The sequence below is a fragment of the Elephas maximus genome, chromosome 8 (assembly GCF_024166365.1).
Source record: "Elephas maximus indicus isolate mEleMax1 chromosome 8, mEleMax1 primary haplotype, whole genome shotgun sequence".
Taxonomy (NCBI): domain Eukaryota; kingdom Metazoa; phylum Chordata; class Mammalia; order Proboscidea; family Elephantidae; genus Elephas; species Elephas maximus.
Window position 1 is genome coordinate 33180079 of NC_064826.1, and position 23780 is coordinate 33203858.

General features: G+C 42.9%; 1 protein-coding gene across 2 annotated transcripts in view; it reads right to left on the bottom strand.

Annotated features, from left to right (window-relative positions):
- The window catches only part of CAV1 (caveolin 1), a 47313-nt gene extending 29319 nt beyond the window's left edge, over positions 1-17994 (bottom strand). Inside the window, exons 1-2 of one of the 2 annotated variants that reach the window (XM_049893679.1) lie at positions 17871-17994; positions 16304-16468 (exon numbers count right to left, since the gene is read on the bottom strand). In XM_049893679.1, coding sequence (XP_049749636.1) covers positions 16304-16468; positions 17871-17900 — 195 coding nt within the window. In that variant the 5' untranslated portion in view covers positions 17901-17994. Of the gene's footprint in view, positions 1-16303; positions 16469-17192; positions 17391-17870 lie in introns of those variants that run through there. The other variant, XM_049893677.1, reaches the window with a different exon arrangement.
- Between the last annotated feature and the right edge of the window lie 5786 nt (positions 17995-23780).

Consider the following 23780-nt stretch of genomic DNA (forward strand, 5'->3'; position numbering starts at 1 on the left):
TCACACATGGTGTCTATGCATTTTATTTCTAGTCCTTTAGTATAATCTCATGTTGTATTGGTCTTCTACCTTATTTTGATGTGCTATTTGTAATTTGTCAAAAACACATTGACATTATTTTTGTCACAGCTGTTAACAAGGCCATCGTAATTGTGTGTCATTTGTAAGCTGAGAGTCCTCTTAACTCAGTCATTCCAGTCAGCGATAAAATACCTAATGTACTAGGACTGTGGTCCTAGTTCTATACCAGATAGCAAGCACGCCTAAAATTAATATTACACATTGTCATCCTTTCTTGATGGGTACTTCCTAGTCCTAACTATTCTTAATTGAATAATGATTCTGATATTTAATACTTAGCTTGTTGTCAGGGAAACTATTTGGAGCCAAATTGACAAGTCTTACTTTATACGTATTACTGTAAATCCACCTCCAATCACAGGAGACAAGGGAAAGAAGCATACCTGGGAAAATACGTAACCCGTGTTTCACTCGACAAAGGGATCAATGATGAATGACATCTGACCCCTTCTAGAGTCATTTAAGTGCTCTTCCTATTTTTTTTCTCCTCGGAGACAAGATTTTAAATTGATGAGAGACTACCTCTGAGGTACGTCTGCTTTGGAATAATGAGTAATGGACACCACTTCCCAGCAAGTAAAATTTCACAGCTCTGTGTTTAACATCTACAAGTAGTAAAGCCAAAGAGAAGGAGGCAGAAGCTTCAGTTTCTCAAAACTGTTGGCTTCTCCAGGCGTGGAAGTTTTGGTTTTTTTCTTCAGGGCTGTTGCCTGAACTAGTCATTTCTTTGATTCTCTCCACTATCCAGGGAGAAATGGGGAGCTTGGTCCTCCTCTTTCTTGCAGGGGAGTTCTAGTGTGGCCTGAGCCTCATCCCCAGCTTCCACACTTCTGGCACTAGGGGGCAGTGCTAAGCAGCAGCCGATGGCATCTCTTGGCATTCTGGGAATTTGCCTGCCCTGTGTGCCAGACACTTTAGGAGATTAGTTTTTATCATCCTGGGCCCTGGGAAATCGTCCAGAAGGCTCAGGAGAGATGTAGTTGTGTCCTCCTAAAACTGGAGATTAAAACAAATCTTAATAAAAAATATTTTAAATATATCTGGTGGTGTAATGGTTAAGAGCTTCAGCTGCTAACCAAAAGGATGGCAGTTCGAATCCACCAGACGTTCCTCGGAAACCCTATGGGGCAATTCTACTCTGTCTTATAGGAGTGCTATGAGTTGCAATTGACCTGACAGCAACGGGTTTTGTTTTTTTTTTTTGGTTACATATTAGAACATGTTTTATCTTTACCTTAGTAAATATAGTGAATGTGTTCGATATATTTTAATTTTTAGCTATATTTTTTCTTACAAGGTTTGAAATGTGGCCAATATAGAGAAAGAGAGTAAAGAAAGTCAGTAATGTAATCCTACTGTCTTTTCATTTACCAAAAACAAAACAAAACTGATGAATCAATTCTGACTCAGCAACCCTACACAGTAGACATTAAATAGGAGCCCTGGTGGCACAACAGTTACGCTAATGGTTGTTAAAGTTGGCAGTTCAAACCCACCCAGTGGCTCCACAGGGGAGAGGTCCTGGCGATCTGCTCCCATAAAGATTACAGCCTAGAAAATCCTATGAGGCAGTTCTACTCTGTCCCATGGAGTTGCTGTGAGTAAAAAATCAACTCAACGGCACCCAACAACAACAATAGTAAATTACTTAAAATGAATTTAGAGTGTCAATTGAATCTAGCATTCATTTTCTGCTGGTCTACTCTGTGTGGGGCTGTGGTGGCTACCGGGCAACCACAGAAGCGAGGAGGACACTGTCTTGCTCTGAGGGACTGAGGCATGAAGCAGGGAGCCAGTGGGGAGAGAGGCTGCAGACAGTGAAGCAGAATACTTGGAAGGCTGTGGTAAGTGCTACAATAGAGATAAAAACAAAATGTGGAGGAGCAAAGCAGAGAGATGACTGATTCTGATGATGGCGATCAGGGAAGGTGGGCAGAGGCCAGGATGTCTGCGGTGAGCCCTGGTGTATGGAGTGAGGTTCCGTGGGGCAGGGACACACGGAGTCAGACTCATGACACTTTCCCTGCCTGGTGCACGGTAACCTATCAGTCAGTTGCCTTCCAGTCCACTCCTGATGACCCCTTGTGTGTCAGAGTAGAACTATGCTCCACAGTGTTTTCAATGGTTGATTTTTTGGAAATAGATCGCCAGGCCTTTCTTCCAAGGCACCTCTGGGTGGACTCGAGCCTCCAACCTTTTAGTTAGCACCTGAGTGCGTTAACAGTTTGTGCCACTGAGGCACAACCCTGTGCGTAGTAGGTGCTTTGTAAATATTTGTTCATTTGTTGAATGGTCTTTCTGGGGAGCACATTTATATGTGAATTATATCCTAATCTTTATAACTAGAGAAATGAGGGAATTACAGAAAATATTTTGGTGAATTGGTGGTTATTAACTTTTTTAGACAAGCAATTTTTCTCCCTATTTAAACATCTGACTCTCAGGAATGAGCAAAGAATGATCAGTTGACCTAACCCAAATAATTGGTGAGGGAACCCAATTAACGCAATTACACATCCTTGGCATATTTTGGTAAGCACGTTTCCAGCCAAATATTGTTACTGCTAATAATATAGAAAAGGCAAACTGTGGCCATGACCGATGGAACATTTTAATTGTTCCTTTAAGAGGTTAATGGTGCCTTGTAAAACACACTGTTAAGTTTGTTCTTTATTTCTGGCATTTGTTTTTGAGAACAAGTACGTAATTACTAGGGAGGAAGTCTCAGAGAAACTACGTTCAGAATTAACTGGGCATTTCTCCCACCAGTACAAAACTAATGTTTTTTTCAATTGTTTCCTGTTTTTACAATGTATTGGTGTGGTGGCAACAAAGTCCACAGAAATCAAACGGACAAATTGAGAACCTTTAAAAAAGCTGTTAAATGTAAAGTGCTTGTCAGGACCTGCTTCATTCTTTCTCACAGTTGCTCCTCTCCACACACCCCGGGCAGGATCAGCCCCACCCAGGTTCTGTGGCCAACTTTGGTGATCATGGGTGCTTTAAAAACTCAGATGATTCAACATCAGCCAGCATCGTAGCTTGTCTGGTTCTGAGCACTGGTTCCACTTCCAATAACTGAGGTTCTCTCTTGGCCCTGAGACTATACCCCGCCTTGGGATCCCACCTTTCGTCTTTAGGACTTGACCCACCCTGCCTTGTTGGGCACCTGTCCAATATTTACATTTCTTGAGGCCTGGGGTATTAGTATTACATTGGTCTTGCTCCCCGCCCCCCGCCCTCACCACCTCCGCCAGTATCTAGAGTCCAATCTTAGAACTATAGGCTGTCACCCCAGCACAGATCATGTCTTTTATCCTAGCCATTTGCTGCCACCCACCATCATCTTTTTCTGCACAATGGCAATGCCAACTATCTGCTTAGAATATTATCTATCACCAGAGAGGCACTGCAGCTCAGTGATTAAGGACTCAATCTCTGGAGTCTCACCATCTGGGTTCAAATCCTGACTCTACCACTTTCTATCTGTGCAACTGATGACGAAATTGCTAAGCCTGAGTTTCCTTATCTGCAAAGGGAATATGATGTGATAATAATAATAATAATGGTACCCACCTCCTAGGGCCACTGGAAGATTAAGTGAAATAATTCACTTAACCAAGCCGGCCTGTAGGAAGTGCTGAAGGAGGTATTGCATCCCTGCTCCACTCCCACCTGTACACCTAGCGCCCCTTGGTCCGCCTCATTTCATGGGATTCCATTACTAAAGAATTTCAGGTCACTTCCTGGCCTAAAAGCCCCTTTTCAGGCCCTGCCGATCTGGCTCCTGCTTGTTTCTGCCACTCTGGTCACACTAAACTGTCGCTGGTGTCCAGAGCATGCCAGGCACCCTCACTCCCCTGGACTTCTGCTCCCGCAGCACCCTCTGCTGGGACCCCTTTCCTGCCGCGTGTGCCTGGTAAATATGCGCTCAGCTAAGGAGACTGCTGGGAACTCTGGCCACCTGTGCTTTGTCCCTGAGTTACATGACCTCACTCAGATTTGCCTACATATCTGTGTCCCCATTAAACTCTACACCCTTGGGGCTGTGATTTAACTGCTCAAGTGACTCCTGAGCTTGACTATGTCATCAGACATGGCAGCAGTGTGCAAAACAATGGATGTGGGAGTACTGGAGTTGGGATGGGCACAGCCCAGACCAGCACTGAGGGTGTGGCAGGACAGGGAGAAGGGCCCTTAGGGTACTTCTTTATCTTTGCTTCTTTTCCTCTCAGGCTCCTACTTTCCCACTACTTGGGTTCAGAAATTGACTCCCTTTCCTGTTATTTATTGTAAATGAGAAAGTGTAATTGTGTTTGAGACCTGTAACATAAACCAGATGATCCAGTGCAATCTCTAGACACAATTTCCCTTTTTACACCAAATCTATAATGTCCATTTGAATTGTAGTATCCTCGAGGGGCTAAGGAAAGGTTAACATATTGAATGCAGCTTTTTAAGTTTTCACTTTTAAATTGCTATGGCATAAAAAAGTAAAAACATTGCATATTCCATAAAAATTAAATTTTATCTTAACTATTTAACCAAAACGTAAATATTTAATTAAAATTTAATTAGCTCTTAATTAGCTAAACAGCTAACAGTGGCTAAGGGGAAGCTCCGTTGTGTCTTTTGGAATATGTACTTCCCGTGCCGTGCGAAAAATGACCAAGAGATATCTTCTCAAAGTACAATAAAGAAAACAAGATGCATTTTATATCTGAAACATCAATGTAGTTCCCGTGAGAGGCAGGAAATATGTATTCTGTGCAGGTGTCAATCTTTTCTACCCATTTATTCCCTTGGTAGTTTCATAGTACATGGATCGTGCAGATTTCCTTTAAGACAAAATTAAAAACACTTCCCCACCCTAGACAATAGCTCCTATGAAAGCATACCATTGTATGTTTCCTGGACTAACTGAAAAATAGTTAAAACTATTTTAAACATTTTTATCTTTGAACGAGTAGCTGACAAAATATGTGATAGAAGAATGTCAGTTTTGTTAACCCTGTGTTTTAGGCCGAGAAGTGAAGGTTCTTGGGGCAGAGTAGACTGGAGCTCAAGAGCGCCTCTATCAAGTTATAGTGCAGCTTTATGGCAGTGAGGAAGGACAGGAGATGGTGATACTGGAGAATGAAGGAGAAAGAAAGGCATGGCATGCCTGTCCTGCCAAAAGAGTGTGAGTTGGGACTTCCAGGTATAGGAATCAGCAACAGGAGGTCATCACCAATCCATTTGTGACGATATAATCTATCTTCCAAATTGAGACATTACTGAGTGTGAAAGGGGACACTATTAATAGTTATGCAGGGCTGACCAGTGTTGACTGAGGCTAGATGGAACAACCTAGAGCAGTTGGTCATCTCATTCCTAGGTCACCTTGAAGCTCTAAGCTTGCATTGGCCCTAAGCCCAAGTGGCCTCAATGGATGGAGAACCACGAGTAAGGTTGATTTGGGAACCCTCTGTGGCGTTTCAAAACTCTCTGCCAGGGTTTAATCTGGCCTGACCCTCAAGTATTCTTATGGCAGGAAGGACATCTAGAATCACACAGGGCGACCATCCATTCTCTTAGGGTGGAACCAACCAATGTGTATAACTCTCTAAGCCAACCTTTGGTACAATAATTTCTAAATCTGACTTTCCAATGTAGTCATCCAGAAGCTTTTAAAAATACAGCTTCTCAGGCCACATCCTTAGCTGCACTAATTTACAGGCATTTGTATTTTTAAAAATTCCTCTGGTGAATCTGATACCCAGACAAATTTAGGAGCCTTCTTGGGTTTTTAAAGAGGCTATAGGATTTAATAAAGGCTCCACATTTCAAACTTCCAACAAGAAGATTAGAAGTTAAGAGCCAATATGGGAAGAGAGAATATTAGAGAGAAAATGAAATAGTCCCCATAATTTAATTACAACTTTTCATAGGTCTGAAATGGGCAAATTGTTTTAAAAATCTATGTCCCTTACTTTTCTGAAGCCTTGTCTACAGGCTCAGGAACAGTTTGAGGCATTATATATGAAGGGCTTTTTGAACTAAGACCTGAAGGATGCAAGATTTTAACAGACGGTAGAATTTGGTAAAAGTATTTCAGCAAAAGTTTGCAAAGGTAATTGCATGAAGAAAGACAAGGAGATAGGCTGTAAGCTTAGCATGGGCAGGGCTCATAGCTATCTTGTTATATATCCTATTCCCTGGCCAACAATTAAAGAAAAGAAAAAAAAAAAGCCAAGCCCATTGTATGGAGTCATTCTGACTCATAGCAACCCTATAGAGTAGAGTAGAACTGCCCCATAGGGTTTCCAAGTAGTGACTGGTGGATTCCAACTGCTGACCTTGTGGTTAGCAGCTGAGCTGTTAACCACTGCACCACCAGGGCTCCTGGCCAATAACATTAGATGCATATTAATTATTTATTGAAAGATAAATGGCTTTGGGAGGAGGGACTATTTTATGAGGACTCTCATTTCTTTATAGTTAGAAAAAAACTGAAGCACAGAAACATAAACTAGCATGCCCAAAATCTTTCTAGGGCTAGTGTTTATTAACTGCTTTTAGCCAATCAATTTTGCTCCCTATTTATAAGCCCAACAACTCTCAGGGACTATGGAGGCAGAGAAATTTATTGATCTAACACTCTCTACTGCTTCCATCTTCCTTGGTGGGCTAGTCCCACATTAGTGATAGAAGAGAGATGAGTGCCAGAATCTCTTTTCTCCCCCCTGACACCACATTCTTTCCGCCATATGGTGCCTCTGGACACCTAGGCATTAGGCACAATTCTAGAAACTGAGGGCTTCCTTTTTAGAAACTTCTTTTAAAAGAAGTATGGCATGCAAATCTTGTTCTCCAGATCTTAGAGTACAGTAAGAAAGATAATATATGCAAGGTCTCCAGAGCATGGAAGAAGGAAGAGTATGTGCACCTTGGTGTAAACCATCTTTGTATGAAAACAGCAGCCCCGTGCCCTTTCCCCACTGCAAACCCAGCCAGAAGAATCATGAAAGGGCCCAGAGCTCCAGGGATCAGTGCTCACAGCCTCATTTTTTTTTAGGGACTGGCTCTCTCTGGGCATGTCATCATAGAGAACTTTTGTTCAAAAGTAGGACAAACTAAAAAACAGTTTGATTTGGAATATGAAAGTGTCCTTTATGGACGTGAGTGGGCAGGACGCATAAGCAGGTGGTTTTTGAAATTACTGGACTTTCCAGATGTTGCATACTGTTGCAGCTGTTCGGACTCTAAGCCCCTTAAAAATGTAGCCAAGACTGCTGCTAACTGGAAGGAAACCCACCTCACTAACCTTTTCAAAGTTCAAGAATATTTGGTGTATCTTGTCTTAAGTTTTGATAAATATGAAATCATATTAGGTTAGAAGCAAAGTTGAGATAATTCCTTAATATTTTTTGACCACAGATATGAAATGGAGGGAAAAAAGACTTTCTTTTCATAAGCATTTAAAACATTTATCATTGTTGACTGAACTTGAAAGCATTTCAGATGCTGAAGAATGAGTAACAGCCCCCATTTTTGTATCATTCTTTGCCCAGTTATGTGAAAATAACTTCGCACAAAAGATGACCAAAATGCTATTTTACAAGGAATTCTGAATTCTATGCATGATCTCATACATGGCAGATATTAATCGCCATCTTGTGAAGCTATCTCCTCAACAAACAAACAAGCAAAACTGATAGCAATTCCAACAGGAGACTCTTAACCTGGTGGTGAATGCTTTAAGACAATCTGATCTTTTAAATCTACTTTTTATCACATGTATGTCAAAAAATGTAATTAAAAAATTAATATTGACATTAATCACTAATTGCTGTAGAATGTTTTCCAGTTGAAAGGGAACATAGAGGCATTGAGCTGATCTGATTACTATGTGTTATGGATTGAACGGATCCCTGGTGGTGCAGTGGTTAAAAGCTCAGCTGCTAACCAAAAGGTCAGCAGTTCGAATCCACCAGCTGCTCCTTGGAAACCCGATGAGGCAGTTCTACTCTGTCCTTTCCTATAGGGACGCTATGAGTCGGAATCAACTGGACAGCAATGGAATCTGATTCTTAAGGATTGAATTGTGTCCCCCCAAAATATGTGCTGTAAATCTTAACCTCTGTGCCTGTGGTCATAATCCCATTTAGGAATGGGTTTGCTTTGTTATGTTAATGAGACAGGATTAGTATAGGGTGTGTCTTAAGTCAGTCTCTTTTAAGATATTAAAAAGGCTAAACAAACAAGTGAGAGAAGCAAAGATGGGGGGAGGTAGATGCCACACCACATGAAAATCACCAAGAACAAGGATTTTCCTCCAGAAGCAACAGAGAGAGAAGCCTTCCCCTAGAGCTGGCTCCCTGATTTTGGACTTCTAGCTTCCTAACTGGGAGAAAATAAATTTCTGTTTGTTAAAGCCACCCATTTGTGGTATTTCTGTTATAGCAACACTAGATAGCTAAAACATAATTTGGTACCGAGAAGTGAGAGTACTGCTCTAACAAATACTTGCAATGTGGAAGTGCTTTTGGAATTGGGTAATGTTTTAAGGTGCCTAACAGTAAAAGCCTAGATTGTCTTGAAGAGACTGTTGGTAGAATTATGAATGTCAAAGGCAATTCTGGTGAGGGCTCAGAAGGAAGTGAGGAGAGCTATAGAGGAAGTCTCTATCATCTTTGAGAACACATATGGCATCAGCAACAGAATGTTGCTAGATATATGGACATTAAATGTGCTTTTGATGAAGCTCTAAAAGAAAATGATGAATACGTGATTAGACAATGGAGGGGGGTGATAGTTTTTATGCAGTGGCAAAGAACTTGTCTGAATTATGTTCAAATGTTTGGTGGAAGGTAGAACTTGTAAGTGATGAACTTGGATTTCTGGCTAAGGAGATTTCTAAACAAGGTCTTAAAGGGGCTTCTCCTTGCTGCTTATAGTAAAATGTGGGAGGAAAGAGATGGACGTAAAGATGAACTGTGCAAAAATGAAAACAGAACTTAAAGATTTGGAAAATTCTATTGCACAAACTAAAGACACGTATCCTAGAATTTTCAGCGATGTGGCTACACAATCTTTTGTTAAAGGGATTAAGCCTGTGACTGATGGATCTACCAAACTACTGTAGCAGAAAATCCATCAGCTTAGAGTGAAGGGGACAGAGAAAGAATGAAAAGAGAAAACATTTTCTGCCTCTTGGAAATCTACAGGCAAGAAACAAGCCAAAGGAGCCACATCTGTTGTCCTTCAAGAAAAGAAAAAGGACCATTCCTGGAGCAGCTCAGAGATCAGCAGAGCTGTTGGAAGGAACACAGGAAGCAGAGTTGCCTCAGTCTCAAAAGGTGGGGCCACAGCCTCTGAAGTCTAAAAGGGTGGGCTCATAACCTCTGGGGTGTCAAAGAGTACAGCTACAGGTTTCTAAGTTTCCAAGAGTCAGATCTTCACCAACTCAGTTCCACAGTGTGTGGCTGCCATTTAGTTTGGCCAAGAGGATGGGGCTGCTGCCCCCAGTGGAGGGGGTGGGGCTGCCATGCCCAAGGGGCAGAAGAATCAGGCCATGGAGGTAGGGTCGGCACTCAGATGGAGTAGGAGAATGAGGCCACCCAAAGCCAAAGAAGCAGAGTTGCCATTCCAGTGGGCCTGGACGGCACAGCTAAAGCCCAGGGCTGAGAGAGTGTGGCAACATTAAGAGTCTGGAAGACAGGGCCATTGCCTAGATGGTGTCAGGGAACAGAGGATTGTTTTCAAGCCTTGAGAGCTAATGTAAATTGTTCTGCTGGGTTTTGGATTGCTTGGACCCCATTATCCCCTCTTCCCTCTGATTTCTTCCATTTGTATTGGAAATGTCTACTTTGTGCCTGTTCCACCATTGTACTTTGGAAACAAATAACTCGTGGTTTAGATTTCACAGGGTCAGAGATGAAGAGGAATTTTGCCCCAGGATGAATGTGCCTAAAGTCTCACCCATATCTGATTTAGAAAATTCACAAGATGAGATTTTAGATTTGGAGTTGACTTAAGACTTTTGGGATGTTATGATGGGATGAATGTGTTTTGCCTGTGGCAAGGACATGAATTTTGGGGGGCCAAAGGATGAAATGTTATGGATTGAATTGTGTCCTCCAAAAACGTGTGTTGTAAATCCTAACCTCTACACCAATATCCCATTTGGGAATGGGTTTACTTTGTTATGTTAATGAGACAGGATTAGTGTAGGGTGTGTTTTAAATCAATCTCTTTTGAGATATAAAAGAAATTAAACAAATGACAGAAGCAGAGATGGGGGAAGATAGATGCCACACCACATAAAGATCACCAAGGAGCCCTGATTTTGGACTTCTAGTCTCCTAACTGTGAGAAAATAAATTTCTGTTTGGTTGAGCCATCCATTTGTGGTATTTCTCATAGAGCAGCACCAGATAACTGTGAGACACTATGTGAGTACATTTTCTTGACTACTAAAGAAAAAAAATTATGTCTGTCCATATTTAGTAATCATCACATCCCAGCTGTGGAGAAGAAAGTTATACATGCATATTTTTATTTTCCAATGAAGACCTTCTCCCTAATGTTCTGATTTATCTCAGTCTTAATTTTAGAATCATCTAAACTCATTTCTCCCCTCATGACCATAATCCATGATGCATCATATATCTTGTCTATTCTTCCTTTATGATACATTTTAAAAATATCTGTTTTGGGCCATAACTATGGGTACATTCTTAACCTTCATTAGCTCAAAGCTTCTGCAAATGTTAAAAAAAAAAAAAAAGGAATTGGAAGTTAGCCTAGTTACTGTTATGATCCCTTCCAGTTCTAAAATTTTGCCATTTTGTGCTTACATGGTCCTATTCCCAATGCCCCATACACTGTCCTTCTCGTTTTGTATCTGGACCAACGCAATTCCATCTTAACTGCTGTCTGCTCATCCAGTCTGGCTACCTTCCATCACATCCTGTACCTTTATCAGACTTATCTTCCAAAAAATTCACTTTCATCATGTCATCTCCATGCTTGAAGGCTTCAAGGCTTCCTACAGATTACATGATAAAGTTCAAGCTTTACCATGAATCCTGGATTCAGGACTCTGCCACCTAGCCATGATCAGCCCTTTCATTTTGATCCCCTGACTCTCTTTCTGCATGTGAAAGTTGGACAATGACTAAGGAAGACAGAAGAAGAACTGACTGACGCTTTTGAATTGTGGTGTTGGCGAAGAATATTGAATATACAATGGACTGCCAAAAGAATGAACAAATCTGTCTTACAAGAAGTAAAATCAGAATGCTTCTTAGAAGCAAGGATGGAGAGACTACATCTCACATACTTTGAACATGTTATCAGAAGGGATCAGTCCCTGGAGAAGGATGTAATGCTTGGTAGAGGGTTAGCGAAAAAGAGGAAGACCCTCAACGAGATGGGTTGACACAGTGGCTGCAACAATGGGTTGACACATAGCCACAAGTGTTAGGATGGCGCAGGATTGGGCAGTGTTTCTGTTGTGCATGGGGTTGCTATGAGTCAGAACTGACTCAGTGGCACACAACAACAACAACAACAACACTGTTTCAGAAACCCTGGTGGCGTAGTGGATAAGAGCTACAGCTACTAACCAAAAGGTTGATAGTTCAAATCCACCAGGTGCTCCTTGGAAACCCTATGGGGCAATTCTACTCCGTCCTATAGGGTTGCTATGAGTTGGAATCGACTGGACAGCAACAGGTTAACACTCTTTCATACACAATAAAAACGGGCCACCAAACCTCTGGGACCATTCCCATCTCCATGCTTTTCTTATTTAGAAGGCTCTCTTGTGCTATTTGCACTCCATCTGTCCTTCTGGACCCAACCCAGGTTGCACCTCCTTCATGGCCTTCTGCGTCAGATATCTACAATGCATCCTCATTCTCTGTACCCCATTGTCCTATCCATGGCAGGGTCTCCCTAACACTTAGTATCAATGCTATTCCCTTTCAGAAAACTTTATTACACAACATTCAAGAATATTTACTTTTGATTTGTAAGACCACGTAAAGAGTATGCCAGTAAAAAAGAAAGTGAAAATACAAAACCTTGTGTAGAAAAGAATAAGTAATATGTGTTAACTTAAAATTTAGCTGTAAGTTTCCTTGTCGTCAAGGCACCAAAGGTCCTTTTATCATTTGGCAGTGATTTTACTGTGTGTATGTATGTGTGTGATTTTTTGGTTTGTTTGTTTTTCTTTTTATGTGTATGTATCTTCACTGACCAACTCTATTCTTTGTGATGGCTATAACTCATTTTAGTAATTATCCTTTGTAATACATAGCACAGTGTCTAGTTTAGCATATGGTTAAGGGTTTAATAAATGAATTGACTGATGGTAATGGAGCCCTGGTGTCACAGCGGTTAAGAGCTCAGCTGCTAGCCAAAATGTCGGCAGTTCAAATCCACCAGCCGCTCTTCAGATATCCTATGGGGCAATTCTACTCTGTCCTGTAGGGTCGCTATGAGTCAGAATCAACTTGACGGCAACCGGTTTGGTTTTTGGTTTAATGTTATATCACAAAATTTGAAGCCATTTTCATTATTTAGAAAACCAAAATAGTACATAATAAATGTATGAGTAAAAATGTGAGTATAAGGGGAAGACATACTCTGATGGAGAATGATCCGCCTGAGGTTGTGACCACTTTAACCAGATGAAATTTAAGAAGACATTCATAATCTCCTTAATATTTTTGGATAAATGTCTATAAAATATTTCATAATATGGAGCAGCATAATTTAGTGAGGTAAGAAACCATTTTAGTGCAACTAAAATGTATACTTTATGTCATTATCACTAGTGGAATAGATGATGACCCTCCACCTCCTCAAAATACAAATTCATGGCACACATGGCTTCCGTGTTTTCTCTCCCTCCCTAAGTGACTGTTCTATGGGACTGAAAGAATACTGTGTAGATATACTAACTTTGTTGTTTAGATTTCACACCAGGGCTTCATTTCTTCTTCATCTAGAGTTACTTATTTAGACATGGCATGGGGACTTTTTTTTGTTTGTTTGTTTAATTCAGGGAATACCCTAGTTCAGCGCTGTCCAGTAGGAGTTTCTGCGATGATGGAAGTGTTTTATATCTGCGTTGTCCAATACAGTAGCCACTAGCCTCATGTGCCTAGTGAGTACCTAGTGTGATGGCGGGACTGGATTTTTAATTTTCTTTACTATTAATAATTTGAAATTGAAATAGCCACATGTGGCTAAAGACCACAGTACGGGAGAGAGAAGCTGTATTTTGTAGAGTTGCTTGCTTTTAGAACAGACCTTTCCTTCGGTTGGCCATTGTTTATTATCATGTGGGGTTTTAAAATTACCAGGCATTAACAGTAAAGTTTTGAGTATCTTTATTATTTTAAGAAGCGTATTTTGGAAACCCTGGTGGCGTAATGGTTAAGAGCTACAGCTGCTAGCCAGAAAGGTTGGCAGTTCAAATCCACTAGGCACTCCTTGGAAACTGTATGGGGCAGCTCTACTCTGTCCTATAGGGTCACTATGAGTCAGAATCAACTAGACAGCAACCAGTTTTGCTTTGTTTTGGGTATATTGTCAAAAAGTCCCTGGGTGGTGCAAACAGTTTGCACTGGACTACTAACCTAAAGGTTGGTGGTTCAAACCCACCCAGCGGTACCACAGAAGAAAGGCCTGGTGATCTGCTTCCGTAAAGATTACAGCCAAAACCAACCTTATGGAGCAGTCTCCTCTGTAACCCATTGAATCTCCATGAGTCAGAATCGACTCAGCGGCAATGGGTTTATATTGTCAAAAGTAAAATTTAAGGACATTTATTATTTACTGTCACGGTAACAGGGAGAGGACCATTCCTGTTTCTATCATATTTGTGCTTGGACCCAAAGGAAAAAAATACATAAAATAGGAGTCTTTCTAGTGTGTAGACTCTTTCGCATGCCGTGCTGGGACGCTGGGGCTTTGGGAACCAAATTCCCATTTGCAGCCGCTTTGCCTTGGTCCTGGTCTCACTCTGCAGGGCATTCTCTGAAGTTCTCTCCAGATGGGGCATCTGAGTAAGCGGGCCTGCCAAATTCTACTGAAGGTGGATTTTCTGTTTCAGTCTTGTTTTGCTCACAGTTCTATGAGCAAGTGGGCGGGGTTTGCTTTCTCTAGGCCAGCAGGAGCTTGCTGTGGCTCTTCCTGCTAATTTCTTTAATTTGAGGATCCCAACACTTGCTCTTTGAAATGCTATTTTGTAAACTGCTATTTCCTTGAGCCTGTTATGCGTTTTTTCCATTTGGGTTGAAGTCTCTTTTCCCAGTGAGGCCTCTCTTTCTCAACTTAGTCATGCTATGTGGGGAGACCCAGATCCACACTGCTGGGCCCTCTGACTCATCCCGAGAGGTTGAGTTGCTCCAGGGAATCCCACTCACAGCACAAGGGAACAACAGGGAGGAACCAATTAAGTGAATCCTTTCTGAAATCTGCCTCTTTTCCTGGCAACTCTCCTCCTTGCCCAAAGCTAACTGAGGAGGGAAAAAAGCAAAGATGCCCTTCCCCCTTTAAAATAATGTTTTTAGTAAACCATTTTTAGCAATTCTAATTTCCAGTTTACAAGGTACTTTTGTCATTGCCGTTGCTGCTGCTGCTTTTAAATGTTCCATAATCAGGCTAGTAGAAAAATCTTTTATACTCCAATTTTCCTTTTCCTCCACCAGCAAGCCAAGAGAGTCAATTCTGACAGTTGGGTTTCCCTTCCAGCTACAGATTGAACTGTTTCCCCTTTGGAAATATATTATTCATAAATGTGAGTAGGCTCTGAACTCTAGCTCCTCCCATCTGCAAATAGGAGGCAGGGGATGGATGGAAATTGCTCCATTTCTGACCCCCTTGGCTGCTCTGGGGCTGTGCAGGACGGTGTCTTCATACTCCTACCAAGAGGTCAGGCCTTTCCTTGGCCCTCGATGTCCCTCAAAGAAAGCCCTCTGCCAAGGATGGCTTAGGCCCACGATTTCTCAATTCAGATAGATCCAGACAATAAATTCCTCTGACTAGATTTGCTAAAATGGGTCAAAGTTGAATAACATAATAGTAACCAAAAAACTGACCACTGAGCCAGCTATAAGTTTGCGCATAACTTATTCAATCTATTTTTAGTCTTACTAAACATATCCTGAAATTACAAGAAGGAACCCCAACCCCAGTATCCCCTTAGCTCAGGGCAGGCTGACCTGTTAGCCACTAAAGAAGCATCTTTCCATACCTAACGAGGGGTGTCTAGAGGAGAAATCAAGAGGTGCACAGTAGTTTGTTTTTGTAAAGTTGCTTAGCTGTGCACAGGCGCCATGCTTTTCTAGTTGAAATACCCTTCCCTCAATTATAATTATAAATGTAGTATATACAGAAATATATGTGTATGTTTGTATATATATGTGTGTGGAAACCCTGGCGGCCTAGTGGTTAAGTGGTAGCCAAAGGGTCGGCAGTTTGAATCCACCAGGTGCTCCTTGGAAACTCTATGGGACAGTTCTACTCTGTCCTATAGGGTTGTTATGAGTCGGAATCGACTTGAGGGCACTGGATTATATATGTGTGTTGTGTGTGTATATACGTGTATATATACGCAGTAATATATATATTTATATATGTTTTGTTTTTGGGGGGACCTATTTATATATATATATTTTTTTTTATATATTATTCCACTTTATTATTTTTAAGAAAATCACTTCAGGGTATTTAGCAGTGGGCTGCCCATTCTGTATTCTGCTCTCACCTTTGGCACATGACCTTACACAGTTATCTTACTACCTTAATTCCATGTTCGGTGGGTGTCACCCTTCACTAGATTGCACTAGACTCCGACCTGGAAATCGAGAGGGTCTCTTATAACGTGGCCATCTCACCTTCCCAAATAATCTGAGCCTGTCTGTTGCTGAGGTCAGGAGGCTATTTACCAGAAGAAAAGCGCAGTTATATGGGCTACAAAACTCAAGTTAACTAAATTCCAGCTGAACTAAGCAAGGCGGGGGGTGGTGGGGAGGGGGGCGGGGAGGATGTGACATTTCAACATTTCTAACAACCGCACGCGCTCCCACACATCCAGCCTAGAAAACGGCGTGTGTGGCAAAGCTAGAAAAGAACGCACAGGCTGATTGCCAGGGGTGGGCTGTCCAGGCCCTGACAGCGGCCCCTTAGGGACGTCCCCTCCCCTCTTGCCGCCTCCGCTTACCTTGACCACGTCGTCGTTGAGATGCTTGGGGTCGCGATTGACCAGGTCGATCTCCTTGGTGTGTGCGTCGTACACTTGCTTCTCGTGCATCTCCTCTGCCATGTCCCTGTTGTTGGGCTTGTAGATGTTGCCCTGTTCCCGGATGGGAGCGGTATAGAGATGTCCCTGTGGAGCGCGGACGGCCAGGAGGGAGAGGGTGGCACCAGTGGTGGCAAGAGAATTTAAAAAAGAAAAACAAGCGAGCAGAAGTTAACCTGGCTGTGAGGAAAACCTCGAGGATTGAAATCGAACTAACCGCGTCGGCAGCGGCGGCTCCGCGCAGAGTCAACTCTTTGGCGCCGCAAGCTTTTTAAGAGGATCCAGGCGAGGACACCACACCCCTCAGTACCAGGCAGGGAGCGCCAGCCTCCCCCGCCCGCCGCCAGGGGTCAGGGCGAACCCCACGGCCCGGTCCGCCGTGGCCCCCGCCCCGCGCGCACCCTGCGTGCAGTACCCGGTGGAGACCCCTAGCTGGGAGGGGGCCCCCCAGATCTCTGACTTGGCTCCAGCCCCTCTCCCCGTCACACCACCCTCGCCCCGAAGGCTTCACCTGCTCCAATGCCCTTCCCCAGTCCCTCCATAATCCCCGTCTCTCCATAATCCCTTCCAGTTTCATCCTTAAGAGTTTATCCTCATTTTCGTCTTCGCATTTTCGTTGTTTCCTGACAGCTCGCACCTGCCCACGTGCCCCACCCTACCTCTGCCCTCTGTTGACCCCCCCCCCAAGTTTTCCCCTTCCTTTATAGTGGTTACAGTCCCGTATCCCCTCGTCTCTGGGCCGAGCCACGTGCCGAACCCCCGAAATTCCCCATCCGAGCAACATCTCACTCGCACTCCTCCCCCGACCCACCCTCAGGTAACTCCTAGACCGCAGGCCTGTGACTGAACCGCTTGTGCGTTTGGGAAAACGAATTCTCCACACCCGGGAGGATGCGGGACGTGGGGAGGTGGTTGCAAGCGGTGGTGGTAGTGGCGGAGAGCGCGGTCTGCTCCTCTCCAAACACCCCTGCCGGGCGCCAAGATGCAGGAAGAGTTCTTGAGATAGCCCAAGAGCTTTGGAAAGTGCAAATACGGCAAGCGGTCCGGGCGCCTGGCGGGGACTCTCGGGGACTGTCCCCAGGCCTGCGAGTAAACGACCTCCTCCCGCCCTCTCCATCCTCCCGCCCAGTGCTCCAGCTCCCCGCCTCGCAACAGGTAGGGGCCGGTTCGTGGGGGCCCGAGACAAGGGAGCGTCCCAGACACATCCAGAAAATGCGTTCTCGGGCCGGCAGACTCAACCTCAGGACCCCGACCCTCTTTTCCGCGTTCCCCTAGCTCAGAGGCCCCGCTGCCCCCTGCCCCACAGGAAAACTTTCTTGGCTCCTCTTCGCCTCCCCCGCCCAGGTCCATTCCTTAGCCGTGCCAACGCGCGAGGAGTGCCCCAAAGTCAAGAGAGGGCTGGGGCTGGAAAAGCAGCTGGAATATGTGGAGTAGGACATAGCCGGCACAGGTACTACACGTGCGCCCCGCGCCCAGGACCGCAGCCTACCTCGGAATCTACGTATTTGCCCCCAGACATGCTGGCCGGTGGCTGGATGAAGGCTCTCAGGAGGCTTCCCTGGGCTGCGATTTAAGGGAACTGAGGAAGGAAGATCTTGTATTGTATAGAGGGAAAAAAAGGCACTGGCGGCGGGCGGTGGCTGGGAGCGCGCCTCCTGGCCGCGCGCCAGGAGTTTGTTCTGCTCGCGGTTGGCCAGGACGTGCGCGGCGCTGGGTCTAGGCACATCCCCAAAGTTCTGGCAGCAGAGGGCGGGGAGGGCCCGCAGGGAGCGGAGAGCGAGTGGGAAAGCTTGAGCGCGCGGAGGGCTGTTTGGGCAGATGTTTTAAACCTGGGGCAACATTTTCCTAGCTATGAGCCACCGAGAGGCATCTTGAGGACAGCGAATGCTTTCGCAGTGCATCATCCGAGCAAGGGTGGGGGTGCACGCAGCCGACCGGCCTGCAGAGATGCCCAGAATGGGCACTCGAGCCGTCGGAAGGAATTCTCCCCTCTTCCAAGCCCTTTTTCGCCTTGCCCACTTTTCATCGCCTCCTGAGAAACATGGCTCCACCATTCAGAGGAACGGGTGAAGAGTGGCTCGAAACCTTTAGGTGTATTTCACATCGAGACACAAGAAGGAATTTAAGTGGTGCACGTGTGTGTGCTTTTGGTGACACTTGTTTACGTCTAGGCGGCGTGGATAGCAACTTGGATAAACCGGCACGCGCAATTTGATGTTTCACGACCGCTTCTGAAATGTTTCCCAAATGCTTTGAAATGAATACAAATGTTTGACATTTCTCTAATTTTACTACTGCTCTTTTCTTGAACAAAGAAAATTCATGCCAATAGATTATGCCATATTTACAAAATATATACAATATTTAACGGTAAAGAAATGTTTAAAGCTTGGAATTTATTACCAGACAAGAATTTAAAAAAAAAAAAAAAACGTATCGGGCTGTGAGCTAGGGGGAACTTGGGTTTCCTAGTGTTATGGATTGCATTGTGTCCCCCCCCCCAAAAATGTGTGTCGTTTTGCCTAGACCATGATTCCCAGTATTGTGTGATTATTCACCATTTTGTCATCTGATGTGATCGTCCTTTGTGTTGTAAATCCTACCTCTAAGATTTTAATGAGGCGGGATTAACGGCATTATGTTAATAAGGCAGGACTCAATTTACAAGATCAGATTGGCTCTTAAATCAATCTCTTTTGAGATATAAAAGAGAGACTCCGTCAGAGAGACAGGGGATCTCATACCAACGAGAAGCAAGAGCCAGAGGAGCAGCAGTCCTTTGGACCCCATCCCTGCGCTCAGAAGTTCTAGACCAGGTGAAGACTGCTGACAAGGACCTTCCCCCAGAACCTACACAGAGAGAAAAAGCCTTCTCCTGGAGCTGGCACCCTGAATTCGGACTTGTAGCCTCCTAGACTGTGAGACAATAAACTTCTGTTTGTTGTAGCCGCCCACTTGTGGTATTTCTGTTAGAGCAGCACCAGATAACTGAGACACCTAGTAACTGATACGGGAATTTTTAAAAACTTGTCAGCAATTAAAATATTTTATCTGTCCCCCAATTGCGACTTCTCTTTACCTTATCATAAGCAGCACAAGATGAATTAAACTACTCCTCATTTTACTTTTTGGCTATAATAAGACAGGAAATAAACTATCCAAAAATGGAAAGAACTTTTTCCCTAAGGTTACATATGTAATTAAAAGTCAATTATATACGTGTGTATTTACTTCACGTTATAATTGACGTATACATATATATGTCGATTTTCACTTAAGGTAAAAAAGCTGGGAATACACCTAAAAGGTCACAGGTTAATTAAAAACACTGGCAATCTAGAAAGGTAAAAAAGCTGGGAATACACCTAAAAGGTCACAGGTTAATTAAAAACACTGGCAATCTAGAAAGGGGAATAAAGGAGTGGGCAAAAGGAGGAGGAGAAGGGAAGATACAGAATAGAATCATAACAAAGTAGATTATCTAGTTGGAGAGAAAAAGGTATGAACATATGAAAAGGAAACCATAAAGGACAGGCTATTGATGGTAGCAAAAAGACAACACAATATTTAATTAAAAAGATCTATTTCAACCAGGAATATTAGGCAAAGTGTCACGAATGTTGGCATGACTTTCGGTATGCTGGTTATTCATCACTAGAAGGCTGAAGATCTTTTAAAAGTTGGGTTTTCTTCATTTTATTTCTGCCAAATTGCATTTCTAAATTCTTTGAACAAATCATGTGTTAAAGAACATGATATGCTAGCAAAGGATGGTGCCAGGTTTAATATGCTGTGTAGTGACTAGTCTACCTCTACTGATTACTGTTGGCTTAACTCTTTCTTCATAAATATTTGCTACAAAACAGTTGGGGTTATGGTCTATGGAAAAATGTCCAAAGCATTTCCCATCTATTGTTACTCAGTCTTCAGCTGCGGATGAGTAATTTTGACCGTGGGGGGAAAAAATCAAGAGGAACACGGAGAGAGCTTGTCCTGCATTCCAGCAAGGAAAGGACTTTCTTGGGAGGCTGTTGAGTGAATGCTTAACCAGCACTCCACTGAGGGAAAGCCAAGCCTGCTGGGGTAAGTCCACAGAGACGGTGAATTAACAGCTGCAATCGTGATGATCAGTGAAGCGTTGTCAATGCCAAATGAATTCCTAATGAAAGGAAAAACCACAAACTCCTTATTAACCTGCCTCAACAAGAAGCTGGCACCAGAGAGAAACAGATCTAATTCTGGTTATAATAACAAACTTTGAATAATAGCTCCACCTTTATGAGAAAGAAAAGACGAAGAAGAACATTGTTAGCATGAGAACACCATTTGAAATGACTACATGATATAAAAAATAAAAATATTGTTTCTTTGATACTCACACAGATAACTGTATGCTTGGAGGTAAGTTAATAGCTTTCTCCAAATCATTTACTAAGAATTGGGTAGATGGCAACTCATTTCTCATTACTTTTTTTTTTTTAGAAGTAGGATTAAAGGTCAGTTCATGTATCAAAGTTTACGAGAAAAATGTAAGGGACACAGATCAGCTGGTCCAACCATCCTAGAGATGAGGAAAGTGGTATTGAAATATGTTAAACTGTTTGTTCTTTAGAAGGTTTATTGGGTAATGAAACATTTTAAAGTTGATAAATGACAACAGCAGCAGTTAACTTAAGGGATGTATTTGACTATGTACAGCAGTATAAATTTGATGATATTTAAATAGCACAGTAGTATAAATTTGACTGTATTCAAGTAGTATAGTCAGGGCAAAATTCTGACGTGAACTTAGCTGTTTTTGTGTTCTCTCATCTCCTTCTCTGAGCCCGCTTTCCCCCTGTCACGACTTCCTCTTCCCATCCTTCCCATCCTGAGTTCTTTTTTACTTTCCAATCAGTTTCCCTGGAGTTGGCTCCTACTCATGGTGACCCCAGGTGTGTCAGAGTAGAACTGTGCTCCACAGGGTTTTCAATGGCTGATTTTTTGGAAGTAGATCACCAGGCCTTTCTTCCAAGGCTAACCTCGGGGTGGCCTGAAATTTCCAACCTTTTGGTTAGCAGCTGAGTGTCCTTAACTGTTCGCATCACTCCTATGTTCAGCTAAAAAAAAAAAATGTTTAGCTAGCTTCATCTAATTCCCACTCTAGGATTAGGTGATAAGGAGTCCAAGTTTTGACCACTTACAATGGTATTAGTAGTTTTAAGAAACAGATTTCTTTCCAACAATTTCCAAATACGTTTTTGTCAGTTAGTCCAGAAAAGAGATTATAATAGGGGCTATCATGTGGAATGATAGGAAACACCTTTAATAACCAGTATGACAGAGCCACTGATCAGTCATTCTGGACTGTAGCTGTCTTGGAATCCTGCTGGCTAGGCATTAGTCCTTCCTTTAGTTGCTGGATCATGGGGTGCAGGGCTCAGGAGAAGGGCTGCAGGGAGGTGAGGCATTTTGGAGCAGTGACTGTTTACATGAAGGCACATAAATCTGTCCGTATTTTTACAACCTATGTGTTCAGCTGAATCTTTACTCTGTTTGTCACCATTAGCACCCCACACACCTTACACTATTCTTCACACCCCGATTCCCCCTTCCCCCACCACTGAATGCCATTTTAAAGTGGGAAAAACTGGTTTTCTAGGGGAAGGCTTGTCACACCCTTTAAGCCTTTCTATCCTTATTCAAAGCGTCCTGGTGGTGCAGTGGTTTAGTAGCTTACCCACTAGAGGCTCTTCGTGAGAAAGATGTGGCAATCAGCTTTCGGAAAGATTACAACCTGGGAAATCCTATGGGGGCAGTTCTGCTCTGTCTTATGGGGCTGCTATATGTTGGAATCAATTCAATGGCAACAGGTTTTTGGTTATCCTTATTCAGGCTTGAAGGTCCCATAGCATCTTCTCTGGTTTGGATCTTTCCACTTTGAGTATTTTAAATGATTTTTTTTTCTGTTTCTTTTCTTAAAAGACATAAAAACAACTATTTCTACTTTAAAAAGAATTTCTAAGACAGATGAGAAAATATTCTTTTCGTACCGTTTCTTTAAATTTGCTTCATTTTCCTTATGGGTAAAATGGAAAAAAATAATTGACATCCAAAAAAAAAATTTTTTTTTTTTTTTTAATCCAGTTGGGGTGCTGTGGACATTAAAAGAGAGGATGCACTTAGAGCACCAAGGATACTGCCTAAATCATAATAGATTCTAGGGTTAATAGATTCTAGATTTCAGCCCACAAATTCGGGTTTGGAATAAATGTATTTACTTTAAAATATTTTTATTATAAAATGGTTCAACCATCCAAGATACAGCAAATAGTATAACGAAACCCCACCTTCAAGCTTCGTCAAATATTATCATTTTGCCTTATTTGTTTTGAATTTTTTAAAGTCAAAAATATTATAGTCTGTTGCTGTTGAGTTGACTCCAACTCATGGCGACCCCCACGTGTCAGAGTAGAACTGTGCTTTGTAGGGTTTTCAATGGATTTGACTTTTTGGACGTGGATCGCCAGGCCTCTCTTCTGAGATGTCTCTGGGTAGACTTGAACCTGCAACCTTTCTGTAGCAGCTGAGTGTGTTAACTGTTTGTGCTCCCCAGAGACTCAAGAAAACATTATAGATACTATCAAAGTCCTTTGTGATATGTAACTGTCTTTTTTCTACAAGGGAACTTAATTTCATTTATAAATCCCTATTCCTTCAGGTGGCAGAGCCTTCAATTCAGTCCCTGTTTTTTTTTTCATTTTTTAGGATTGCATCTAAATTTCGGGGGCTTATCGTATGTTGTTGTGTATCAATAGCCAAGGAATGTAGAGGTGGATCTGTGGAAGACAGCCTCTTCTTTAGCTGTAATTTTCAAAAAGAAAAAAAAAATTTTTTTCCTTTTTTTTTGTTGATATGTACATCACCGTCTGTGTCTTCGTCATTGGTCCATTGAGGAGACCGCTGCGCTGTCCTTTGTGCCAATTCGGTATGCCCCTTAAGACCGGAGGCACTTCGTGCTGTGTCTGTCCCTTTCTTGGGGCTCTGTGCCAGTCTGATGAGTCTGGACAGGTAGACATGGGAGCCTCCTATTGGTGAGTCTGGTGTTGAGAAGAGAATAAATCCCTCTACCCTGCCATGGTGCAGGGACACTCCAGGCTCAACTCCAGGGGCCCCATCTAGAAACAGGTGGCACAAGTAATTCTGCTCTTAGATCCTCCTAACTTATCTGGGGCCTGTGCTTAGGGGCACACGTGTCTAAATTTATTTTGCTTCTTTTCCCAATTTCCTCTCTCTTGAGCAGGATATGTTGCTCTTATATCACCCAATGATTTTTTTTTTTTAAAGAACCATCACAGTACTTATTCTACATGGCTGTAGTACCTGAATTCCTCTTCATTTCCCAGGACAGAATTCTATT